General features: G+C 20.7%; 1 protein-coding gene across 1 annotated transcript; it reads right to left on the bottom strand.

Annotated features, from left to right (window-relative positions):
• Window positions 1-3,570: 3,570 nt before the first annotated feature.
• LOC105364488 (acyl-CoA Delta(11) desaturase-like) lies at window positions 3,571-7,119 on the bottom strand. The gene is made up of 5 exons (XM_011502415.1): window positions 6,784-7,119; window positions 6,069-6,199; window positions 5,262-5,467; window positions 4,601-4,786; window positions 3,571-3,862 (listed from the first exon to the last, which is right to left on the bottom strand). Exons 1-5 carry the CDS (start codon window positions 7,070-7,072, stop codon window positions 3,580-3,582), a joined length of 1,095 nt encoding a protein of 364 aa, XP_011500717.1. The 5' UTR covers window positions 7,073-7,119; the 3' UTR covers window positions 3,571-3,579.
• Between the last annotated feature and the right edge of the window lie 6,650 nt (window positions 7,120-13,769).

Here is a 13,769-nt window from a genome sequence, read left to right as displayed (position 1 = left end):
CAAATTTAATACTTTGTAGCATCTAATAATTAATCTTGATAATATAGAAATTTGCAAACATATGTTTTAGTCGAGTTTATATATAATTTTAAATAGTTTTAAATAATATATATTTGAAATTATAATAACTGTATTATTTATTATAAGTTTACTTTCATTTAAAATATCTGAATATTTATTATGTATAATTTTTAATATATCATATATGAAATTTTTTTAAAACAACGCGGCACCTACATAACAAATAATTTATATTATTAACTATTCAAGGGTAGAAAAATAAAATTATCAAATAAAGACAAATCTCAATAACAACAGGCTTAGAATAAACGGTGACAAATATAATGTTTTTCAAAGCAAAATGAATTCGAACAATTTACAAGATTGTGTCAATTACATAAGAACTTGAAATTTTATAAAATATATATTTTTTTAAATATTTTCCAAATAAAGAAGTAACTTATGAAAATGACGTTAAATAGATCATTCATTACTTAATCAATCAATTTATAGAATATATTGTAAAAGGTAAATTCTAATATATAGTCAAACTTCTAAACGATAAATGAATAAGTGATTATTTTTAACTTACTTCATTGATTGTAGATTTATAAAAATCATATACTCTGTTGAAAATTGAATAAAATAATAAGAGAGAAGTTCGTGATGAATTAGGTGATTTCGCGAAAAGCTGCAGTAATATTTTTTAATCATACCTTAAGCCATTCAGTAAGCAATAATTCAATAAACTTAATATAAAAATAGTATGCTTTAAAGTACTTTGCAGACTTTACTTTAAAATACTTTAAAGAGTTACAAATAATAAAGCTCTAGAATAAAATAATTTTTTGAACAGAAAATTAAGACAATGGATACTTGTATAAATAGTATTATGCACTTTTTTTACGAAGAAAAAAAAACAATAGAGTATATAAATAATATAAATTTTTTATGATTACGAAATTTTTATTCTTATTACAAAATTTCTTTATTGAAGGAATATAATGATCGAGTTACACTTTTATTAATGAATTATTATTTTATACTTGGGAAACTGTCCCTTTTTTTTATTAATAACTATTTTTATAAGTATATACTTAAACACTGTATATTAGTTTTTTTTTTAATTTTATTTCAAGTAACAAAATACTTCATTATTTATAACATAAGATAAATGATAAATGATAAATGATAAATTTGTATAAACGATATGCATAATAAGATCGATGTTATTAAGCATTTTGATAATCAATCATAACTGCTGCGATCCAATATATTCTTAATACCAAAATATTTCTTGTAATTTATGTAGAATGGGAACCTGAGCTTTTACATAATAAAAATAAATACAAATAAATGAATTAAGAAAAATTATAGACTAAACCTTTAATCTACTAAATCTCCAGTAAAAATTAAGTTCTTTTATAATTTACTCGTTACGTTGCAGAATGAAATTTTGCTAACAAGGCTGTAATCCTACACAGTTGCCACATATGAACTTTTATAAAATTTAAAAAAAAGAAAATAAATTTTTGATTGTAATAATCAAATATCGAAAAAAAATTGTATAAAATAATATGTTTAATGATAAATAAGAAACGAATAAATTGTGAATTAAGTGTTGTATATTTTTTATTAAATATTAAAATTTAATAAAATGCATGTCATTCATACAATTACGACTTATATCTAGAAAAAACGAATTAATTAATAATCAATTAGAAATTAAAATTAGAATCATGTATAGAAAAAATATTAACTAACTGTAAGCATTGTTGATGGCCGAAATTTATATGTTAATAAAAATATAAATATATATTTCTAGCTTCCAATACAAAATAAAAATTTGTATAAAATTATATAAATAAATAAATTGAATTAGTTATGATATTAACAATATTATGATATTAACGTTATTTTTTGAAAGGATGGATTCGAAAGGTATTTTAAATAAAATAGTTATTTGTTACTGATGATTACAATTAATGTATATTCTAATGATTAAATCGATTCTTTTGTACATTTTAAATAATTTTCTATTAATTTTAACATAAATAAATATTTATAATTAATATTTTAATGCGTATATATAAAATAATTAATTCTATTTGCGTGCATTTATAAAATTATAATATAATATAATTTTCTATATAATTTATTAATTTTATATTAATTAAATAAATTTGCATTTTTGTAAAAAAGTAATTAGATATTCACTAAATCAATAAAAATTAGTAAAAAGAATTGATTTTATTTGAGAAATTCTTTTTAATGATAAATTTTACAAACTAAATACTAAGTTATTATGTGCAGAATTTGGTAGAAATTTCGTAAATAATCTTAATTACTAATATTAATCTATTTAATAATTCATGAATGTTGTTTAAATACTGGTATATGATTATATTAAGAGAGTTATTAGTGCATATTGATTTTAGAAAATTACAAATTTCAATAAAATGATTACAATTTTATAAATATTCGTTAGCATTTAAATAATTTTATATTATATTACATATAAGATATAATCAAAATATATCAGTAAATAAAATATGTATGTATTTTTGTATTCATTGATATTTTGAAAGTGGATAAATATTCATTTAAGATAAATAAATGATACCATAATTAAATATTTAAATAAATTTAATACTTAATAAATTTAATACTTAAATTAATTTAACCAATAATTTAAGTTGGCAACTTTAAATCTAAAATATAATACTTTGAAATGAAATTTGAGACAAATAAATAAGCAAAAAGAATAATTAAATGAGTAGAATAAAAATCACAATAGAATGTCAATTATAATATGATTATTAATTCCTATTTTATAGAACATTTCTTTTCATTTAGGACATTAATCATTTTAATAACGCTTTTTTACGGAATTTTTTTAGTATTTATAATATTAATATGTAAAAATTCTGTATTTTTGGTTTCCTACTTATTGATCTAATTATGATTAAATTTATTTTTTATATTATTTTTCGAAATTGTTGTTTTCTTCTTTAATGAAATTTTATTTAAAAAATTTATTATTAATTAATTTATATTATTAAATAATTATTAAGTAATTTATGTATAAAATAGTACTTTATTAAATATAAATTATTAAAATACCATATACCAATGATGATATGTACATATCAAATAATAATAATAGTTAATTAAGAATAAATAAAGATATATATGTGTATATATATATATATATATATATATATATATATATATATAATATCATAAGTATAATTAATGCAATAACTAAATTTAAGTCATTGGTACAGGTATCTGGGGAATCTTTATAAATATTTATTATGAAGTTATCACAATTTACTAAAAACATTAAATTATTTATTTTATATTCATAATAAAATTGCAAGTATTAAAAATAGTTTTTAAAACTAGCATATTATTAAATAATTATTGAAAATATTTTCATTTTCTCGTTGCTGATAAAATCGATTTTATAGTTGTATTTATATTGTTAAACAAAACTTGTAAAAAAAGGAGCAATCTTAAATTGGAAACAAAAATTAATTTATATATTTAAAAATTTCGTTTAAATTTAATATGTAATTAATTTGTTGTTATCTGTCGTTCTGCGATTTCTTGATGTATTCTATGTGATCCGTCGCCTCTGTTTGTAATTACTGTCTGAATAAGGTCCGTTGAAGGTTGTTTCCGATCATAGACCCACCCAATATAAGCAAAAAAATCAATTATTGCTGTTGTCAGGTTGAGATTATAGTTACCAAATTCCGCAGCTTTGTAATCCCAAGGAAAAACGTGATGATAGTTGTGCCATCCTTCGCCCATTGCCACAATGGATACGTATTTGTTTTCTACAGGTGAGATGTTCCTAATGCAATGAATATGTACTTTGCAGTTTCATTGGAAGTTTGAGATTTAAAAATAAATATTGGATGAAAATTAATTTTGTTTATAAAAAAATCTTTAAAATCTGCTGTAAATGCAGTAGCACTTAATAAAATTTGACTCTTAAATTTTATATATAAATATTTTCAAATATTTATTTTTACAATTTATAATTAGAAATCAATATTTTGAAATAAAAATAAGTTTTTATTTGAATAATATTATATGTTATTTAATTCTTTAACTCAATTCTTTAACATATTAATTTATTTAGATATTCTTGATACGTATTTATAATAATTTTATATTTTTCGATTAATAACTTAACCAATTATATTTTAACATCACCACAAATATTTAATTTAAATAAATAAATAATTGTTACCGAAATTCGTTTCGATTATTTAAAAAAAAAAAATATTTATTGTGTCTTTACTTTTTCAATAATGGATTCATAACGAATAGATAAAAAATATAAATAAAAAAAAAATATGATAAATTTAAGACACAATTCCATTATATGACTGTTAATAAATAATTAATTGATAACGATAATAATTTATAATGAGAATTATTTGATATATATATATATATGTATATATGTGTGTGTGTGTGTGTGTGTGTGTGTGTGTGTGTGCGTGTGCGCGCGTGTGTGTGTGCGTACATGCGTTTGTATTAACATTAAGAGATCCATATATAAATATTAATTGGAAAATCGTACTTATCATAAGGCCTATTTCCCCATAAGTGTGCGGCACTATTAACACTCCAAGTAATGTTTAGCAAAAGCATGTAACGAACGAACCATTGGGATACAATAGCAATGTACCAACTTTCATTCCAGAGGTACACTGGTATTAAAACCGGTAAGACAAAAGCCAGAAGTAACTTAAGTGGCACGAAGTATCTGTAAGCAAAATTAAGATCAGATTACAATCTGAATAATTAATGGATTTTCAATAGATTTTCATTTGGTAAACATTACGTTAATAATTCCTTTTCAATAGAATATTTATATGAAGTAGCATATTTTAAGTATGCCTATTCTTCATATTAGAACTAATATTCTAATTTTATTATTTTAGCAATCTACTATATAATTATAAATTAGAAAACATTAAAATTTTTATATTTAAAGATCATATATTTTTCTTCATATGTTTACCTTCAGTTTCTATAATAGTGCAAAATTTATCAATTAAGAACATTAAATAATGCACACTTTAAACTTTATGACGTTGAAGATAAATTTAGTATATTTAGTTGTAAAAGTAGTAGTAAAAATAAAAAGTAGTAGTAAAAGTAAAAAAAGTAGTTTGAAAAGTGTAGAATTAACAATCATTTCGACTTTAATATTTTAAATTAATATAAATGTTTCTTACTTTTCGGCAAAAGCAGAAACAGGATCAGCAAGGACATCACTCATATCAATTTCTCTTCCCTTCCTGATAACTTCAGAGTGCTTTCGTAACATCAACCAACCTACGTGTGCAAAAAAGAAGCCTCGATTGCTATTATGAGGATCCGCATCAGTTTCAGAAAATTTATGGTGTACTCGATGATCGCGAACCCAATCATAAATACTATTCTGCAACAACCACGTTCGCGATAAAAAAATTTGCGTTTTTTTTATTCTTTAGTAACCTTTATTATTGTTTTAAAAGATAAATGCTCATGTAAACAATTATTTTATAACATTGCCTTATTGTCAGCTTAATCACAATTAAAAAAATTATTTTATTTATAGTGTTAAAAAGTATCAATTATATAGTGTGCTTTATGTATAAGTTATTTGTGAGAATTAAAAATCAAACAGCAAGTTTCGTAATTAAATTTTTCGTGTTTATATTCGAATATATTAATTTAGAGCATATTATTTTTATTTTGAAATAAATTATATTTCCAGCATATTATAAAAAATGTATAGTCTATTTTAATATATTTATAGTTTATTAATAATTAGAAAGGATCTAAATGTAATATTTATTTAATTATTTAATAAATCATTATGATTCACGTTTTTAAGATATTTTTAATAATGAAACAAAATATAACGTAACGTGTAAATTATAATATTTTGAAGATATCTTTCTCAAACAATATAAAAATTTACAAATACATAGAACAAAAAAACTAAATATGTTTAAAAGTTTATCAAACGTTAATGTTATTTAAAATATTATTTTTACCTGTCCAGCTGAGCAATAGCAAACCATTAATAGTATACGAAATGGTACAGTCGCTTTATATGATCGATGGGTCCAATATCGATGTGCACCTCCTGTTACGCCAAATCCTCCTACCATACCCATTAAATAACCTAAATTACAATAGCATTTTATAAATAATATGTATAAGAAACAATTTCAAAATTAAATAGTCAATGGCATTGAAACATATATTCTCATTCTAGGATTTAAAAATGACAAGTAATATGATTAGTGAATCAGTAATTGACGATTATGAATCATAGTTGAATATTTGTTTTTAAATATATTTGTTCTACAATGATTTTTAATGGGCCTGAAATTTAAAATTATAATTTTATTTTGTTTTTATTTTGAATTTATTGATTTTATTGTGCGTTATAATTTGTCACGAAAAAAATTAAATATGTATATATGTATATATTTTATTTTATTTTTTTCGTGACAAATTATAAAGCACAATAAAATCGTTATTTTCATCCGTATGTTATTTATAATTCTTTGAAATAATTTATTTGGTGCATTATGCTTAAACGAACGTAAAATTACTTTTAATAAAATTTTATTTCGAAATAATGGAAGCAAGCGACTCCATATATTCATTATAAGTTGCTGCATTTAACAATGACTATTAAATTATTTAGCAAGACGAGTTTTCAATAACAGTGTAGAAATGAGAAAAATATCGCTTACTTACCCCATACAAATGCCTTCCAATGCTGCATATAAGAAAACGTTAATATATGATATACACCAAAGATATGTAGCATAGTTATTGCAATTGCATTTTTCCATATGATTTCAGTTTCAAATCGGAACACACCGTTTTTCATATAAATCTTGTTAGCTATACCTAATCGCTTATTAAGAGCTTTTGTTTCAGCAACAATCTTTGCTTGCAATTCTTTAGGACACTCTAAATGTGCCTGGTCTACTTCACATTGTTTTTGATGGCATTGGTTTGTACTTGACACGTTCGGTGGCATATTTCAATTGTGAAAAATCTAATTATTTTCGTTTCAATAATATAACTAGTATTATATAGTATATATGCAGTATATTTTTTAATTAAGTTGTTGACTTTTCTCTTCAAAATTGTTAATTGCTATGGAAATAGCTCACTGAAAAAATGTTGCGTTTCTTTTCAAGTTTTAATACAAAATTTACTTTCATTGATCAAAGGCTGCATGAAAATAGCCGACGAACGCGTACGGCGTAAAAGTTTGTACATAATTTTCGTATGGTATGTGTAAACTTACTCATGAACAATAATACAGAAAAAAATTTATATATATATATATATATATATATATATATATATATATATATATATATATATGTTGTCTGCAGTCCGGAAGGATAAAAATATTGTTTAGGCTTACTCGTTCGTATTTGCGTCAGAAAAAAAGCAAAATGAAAAGGTAAACAATGGAAACAAACTAATAATGGAGATGGTTAAAGTAGTATAAATTATAACAAAGATTAAAGGAAAGCGGAAGTGAAACGTATTGATGAATAAATATTACTTTTACATTTATTTTTCATTGACACAGTAACTTCACATAACACTGTCTTTGGTGAACTGACGAACACCTCGGCATGCCTCCACGTCTGATAAATTTTGTAAAATGTCTTATCAGCACATTACTGTCCTCGAAAAAGAATCGTTCGATTTTATTACCTGCACTACTAAGTGTCCCTGTCATCAGGGGAAACGGAACTCGCAAAAACGACACTTCACTTCATTCTTGACTATACGATAGTGTTACAAATCTTCTATTATGCTTTATTGATTATTATTTATCAATATTTAAGAAATAACATATGTATCTGTCTTTTTAAAAACTATTATTGAACATCTATAATTTAAAAGTTTGAAAGATATTTTAATTAAAATAATCGTGAATTGAATAATAAATTATACCGTAATGGCGATTTGTTTTTAATAAAATTTACTATACATTTTGTAAAATAATACTTAGTCAAAATAGATAAATTTGTCCTATTATGATTTACACATATTCTATTTAGGAAATTATTTCTATTTCAGTTTGGATTTGTAGTCATTACGCGATTTATTTTAATGTCTAAAATAAATTTTTAAAGATTTTAATGTAGATCTCAATAATTTAATAGAAATTATGATTCATTTTCATAATAAACAATGAGCATTTATTGTTTTACTAAATAATGAAAATTAATGATATAATTAATAATAATAAACCGTTGAGCATTAATAATTGCGATTATATTTAATTTTAGTAGAACAATTATTTTTTATCTTTTTTTTTCAACATTATTAACTTTTAACACTAATCTATTAAATAGTATATTAACAAATAACTTGTTTATGATATTTTTTAAATATCTATATTGAGACATTTTACAGCCTATTATATATAAAATAAAAATTAAGATAATGTATTAAGTAATACAAAAATATATAAAAAGATATAATATCTAAATATATATCTATATTATTAAAGGTTCATAAAATCAATTATTTCTTACACTTTTTTTTTTAATTTACCACGATTATTGATATAATTTTTAGTGTTCATAAAATAGCTGTTTTAATGATAAAAAATTTCATTTCTTTAATTTCATTTGAAGAACGGACCGCAAGAGTTATCCTACAAACTAAAATTATTTCTTATCAATCTAGATTTCAAATTAGGAAGGTTATTAAATAAAAAATCTAATGTTATTAGTTTGTTAAATTTTAATCATTAAAGATGAGCTCTGGTAAATAAATTTTGATATTTGGGATATAAAAGGTAAAAGGTAAAATATAAATTGTAATTCTAACGTTTACATAATTTTCTACATAATACTATTGTATTTTTTAAAAAGATATTTAAGTACAGAATACTTATTTTTACGAGTATTTGTACAAATAAATACACATATTTATATGCACATAAATAATTATTAATAATTTAATTATGTTAATAATTTAAACGAATAAATTTTTTTTAGACTTAATATCAAAAATATTTAATGTATAGATTTGCTTGAACAATTATGAAAAAGTAAACAAGATAATTTCATTACATTCTAATTACTAGTATTTGTGTATTTTAATTATTTTCAAGAATTTTATACACAAAATTTACATTTATAAAATTATTAACAGGTATCAAGAGTAATTTTGCATATAATTTTATGGTATTATATTTGATGCTACTAGAAAAAATTTAAGTACTCATAAATTACATATTGTGTTAATTTTATAAAATTATTGCAAACAAACTAATTTTAATGTAATTTATTTTTAGTTTTCAATAATAATCGATATCTGAAAAAATCAATAAAAATATTGAAATTGAGAGGCTCGACTTTATTGTGATTTATTGTCGACATTTGTTAAAATCATTTGCTTATAAATATATTTGCTTTAGTAATATCTACTATTAAAGCGTTGCTATAATTTTAAAATCTTGCAACATATACAGGGTCGATGAACGGTTACGATTTTCAATAAAAGTTCAAAGTATATTAATATACTTACTTGTACTAAATTAATAATATTAAAAGATAACTTTGTATATCAAATAATGTTGTTTATTACATTATTATGAAACCTGTATTAATATAAATCAATTCTAAAAGTAATAATAAAAGTAATATATTTTCAGTTAACGTATACTATTATTATATATATTTATATATACTCTACATATATATATATATATATATATATCTGACTAAATGATTTATAATGATTGTGTAAAATATAAAGTAAATTTTATTAATTCTATTTAAATATACATACATCTCGATGTAAAAATGGGAGGTCAGTATACGCGTTCAAAAGTGAATTTCATGCAACTTCGCTAATGTGTACAACATGCATTTCTCGTAAACAGCGAAAAAGGTGATGACTAGTATTACATATGACTGAATTTTTTATACTCAATCATAGTTTATAAGGCAGGAGTCGTCACCCAATTTGTAATATCATAACATTTTTGGCACCTTTTATTTGGTATTACATTAATATATAAATTTAGATTAATTTCAGTACAATTTTATTTAAACAGAAAACTATTTAAGAGATAAAATATTACATATATATATATATATATATATATATATATACACGATTATAGTATTTTATACAAATATGTTAATTTTTTTTTATCTAATCACGGAACTTTCAATACTTTCAAAATATTAAAAATTCTTATATAATTTATTGTTTAAATAAAAATGAAAAATAGTTATTTAAAATAGTTATCAGTAATTATTGTAAATTTTTTACTTTATGTTCCACATAACAATTTTGAGTGCTGAAAATAAAAATAATTTATAAAAATTTGAAAAAAGTAAGAAAATAATGGATGATATTTTGTATAAATTCTAATTTAATTTTAACATAATAGCAACAATTTTATTTAATATTTTATAGTGCGATATATTTTTATAGATGACAATAATTTTATTAACATTGATTGCGTCTAATTTTTAATTTACCAGCACATTATTATACAGTCTCTCGAATAACTATTCAAATTTAAATTTAATTATATATTCTTAGCAATCATTGATTGGATATTACACAAAAAATATAAAGATCATTTTATTTTTTAAGTACAAAATGTATAGTTTATATATCAATTTATATTCATCTTTATTAAAGTTCGTATGATACATAAATATATTATTATACTAGTATAAAAACTATAAAAAATTATTATTAAATATTATATTATCTAAGAAATAATTATAAAAATAAATTTCTAATCTAAATACATTGAAATATGTCATTGAGTTTTTTTTTCAAAATGTTATTTCCAATATTATTTGTTACTTGTCTACTTCTATATGCGATACTTTTGCAATCTCGGAAGTAAGTACTTTCATCTCTACAAAGAACTGATTCAAGCTCCATGATTTCTCCGTTACTGTTCTTATTATCCCACCAAAACTTCCAATATTTATATAATTTTAATACACCCATTTCTTCTGTCAAATCATAACAACGTTTTTGCAAACTAAAATATGCAGTATTTAGTACAGTCCAATATTATAAATCTTGTTATATTTGGACATTAAATTTTTGTTCAGTTTTTGTTATTATATGAATTAACATTTTATATTCGAGATGAATGTGAGAGCAATTTTTTTTTTTTAATTAGACTCTAAATTAGACGCGAAATTATGTTTATTTTAATTTTATAAAGATTAGTTTTAATTATTATCCATTTATTCAATTTTCATTCTTTATAAGCTTACTATAAATATATAAAGTTTTTAGCTTTCAAAATTATAATACCAACAATATTTTTCTTTTTATAAAGTGAAATCTTATATTACAAATTTCTATAATATTTGATAATAAAAACGGATTTTTTGTTCATTTTTGAAAATAAATTATGTATATAATTAGTAAATATATTATTTTCTAAGAAGAAACATGATTATAATTTTAGATTCATATTATATTTATTTTAGTTGCATATGTACAAAGATATATATGAAGTTAGATCAATGAAAAGTAATAACAATATAAAATGTTCTATTATAAATACATACTGTTTTTCCCATTGAGCATCTACGTTTGTAACAATTAAGTTAGCTTCTGATGTTCCATCAACAATTACTCGTTTACCATGAATATCCCTTATTCCATAACTGAAACATTAATGAATATTTATAATAGTGTGTATTAAATATTACAAAATATAATAATATAATATTTCTAATATACTTGGCAAAAGAATAGTTGCAAATTATTTTAAATAATGATTCAATTTCTACATCGTTTAAATAGTTGATATGTAACATTTTTTTGTGTAAAAATGTTAATGTTTGGTTGATCTACGATTAATAAAGCATTTAACAATTATTATTATTTTTAATATAAGATTCTTATTTATATATAAAACTACGCTGTGATTAATATATACGTAACCTGGTCAACTATCGAAAGACATATTTCACATCTTATGCAAGCAGAATTCAAATTTATGTTAATGGTACATGCATGTGTATTAAAAGAGCAAGGAAAATACTCAATTTTTTTCAAGATACCACAATTTATTAAATTACTACTACTATAATGAAAATCTTTAAGATGATCTGATGATTCTTTATTAGGTAGTTGATAAGAGTTTTTAGAATGCCTTTTTTTTTCGTCTTGTTGTGGTAATTCCAAGGTTTTAATTTGTAAAGTCAAAACTATAATCAGCAAAATGTGCAATATTGAAATACTTCCATGCAACATTTTACACGAATTTATGCAATAATTTGAAGGTTAAAATTACAATGTCAAATATTTTAAATAAACAATATATCTATAAGAATATTATGAAGAACTACAGTCAAGTTTATTTGTATATAATTATAAATATGAATAATATATATTTCTAATATATTATCTTTAATAAAAACAAAATAAACTTATATATAATATATAATTATAAGAAATAATTAATAATATAATAAATTTAAATTGTACACATAAAAAAAATATTAAAAAAGAAAATTGATTAAATCAATTTATTATTAATCACATTATAGTGCATTTATTTTGAAAATATTATGTATTTAATTTTTTATAACATATTATTTTTATTTTAATCTATGACCTTGTTTTATCATTTAGTCATCATTTATTCAATGTATTTATTGTAATTATCATTAAAGTTACAGTGTTATCATAAATAATAGTAATTTTATTTGTAGAAATATCTTTATAATAAATATAGTAATTGTATATTATAATTACTATAACAATTATGGAAAGAAAGAATAGATTATTAATATAGTTATTTATGTTATTTGATTTCATATTTTAAAATGAATAATATTTTAACAAATTCTTGAATATGTCTATTATATTATCATTGTTTTAGAACACATTTTTAAAAATCATATTTGTATACACTTAATTTTGATCAATTCATACGTATGGACTTTTTTTAATTTTCAATTATATTTATTTATTACAAAAAGAATTAATTTTATTTTATAATACAATAAAAAGTTAAAATTAAATATGTATTCAATTTTATTTATAATATAAAATCATTAGTTTCAAAATAAGTTTTATATTGTAAATATTTTGAAAATAAATTACTTAATTAATTGAAATTAAATTAGTTTACATAAGCTTGTCATTTTTAATTTAAACTAAAAAATGTTAAAGATTGAAATTCCTATTATTCTTAAAACTATATACTATTTTTTATTATAAATATTAATAGTGTAAATATTGTATAAAATATATTATATAAATATATATTATATTCTGTGATTTAAAAAATAGTCCATACTTTCTTTAATAATGATTTAAATTAATAATTGTTTAAATTCAATAAAACTTTACTTTACACAAAATTAAATTTACTTTTTGTTTCAAATATATATCATAACTTGTTAATATTTTTATGAATACTTCAAGTAGTTTATAAGTTAATATTATGCATTAAAAATTTTAAAATAAATTAATTTATTCACTGATTTATTTATCCCTAAAAATGACTATGGTTTAAATGATATATCTAAATTCATCTATCTTCATATTTTTCCATGGGATGCTGGGGTGGAGGAGAGTCATCCGAAGAATATGCATTAAAAGAAGAATCTTGCATTAAAAACTGTAAGAGAATGTGTAATATTTGTTCGAATATGGTAACATATATATTATTTTATTTATCAACTGATCTATTGAATTAA

This window comes from Ceratosolen solmsi, unplaced genomic scaffold (genome assembly GCF_000503995.2).
Source record: "Ceratosolen solmsi marchali unplaced genomic scaffold, CerSol_1.0 scaffold39, whole genome shotgun sequence".
In the NCBI taxonomy this organism is placed as follows: Eukaryota; Metazoa; Arthropoda; class Insecta; order Hymenoptera; family Agaonidae; genus Ceratosolen; species Ceratosolen solmsi.
This window is presented reverse-complemented; position numbering and strand designations above follow the sequence as displayed.

Bases quoted from the DNA above. Each gene is read 5' to 3' on its own strand.
- LOC105364488 (XM_011502415.1), bottom strand. From the start codon at position 7,072: ATGCCACCGAACGTGTCAAGTACAAACCAATGCCATCAAAAACAATGT. The intron at 6,200-6,783 runs GTAAGTAAGCGA...ATTGTAATTTAG, and splicing joins TTGGAAGGCATTTGTATGGG to GTTATTTAATGGGTATGGTA. The intron at 4,787-5,261 runs GTAAGAAACATT...TTTTGCTTACAG, and splicing joins GTTTCTGCTTTTGCCGAAAA to ATACTTCGTGCCACTTAAGT.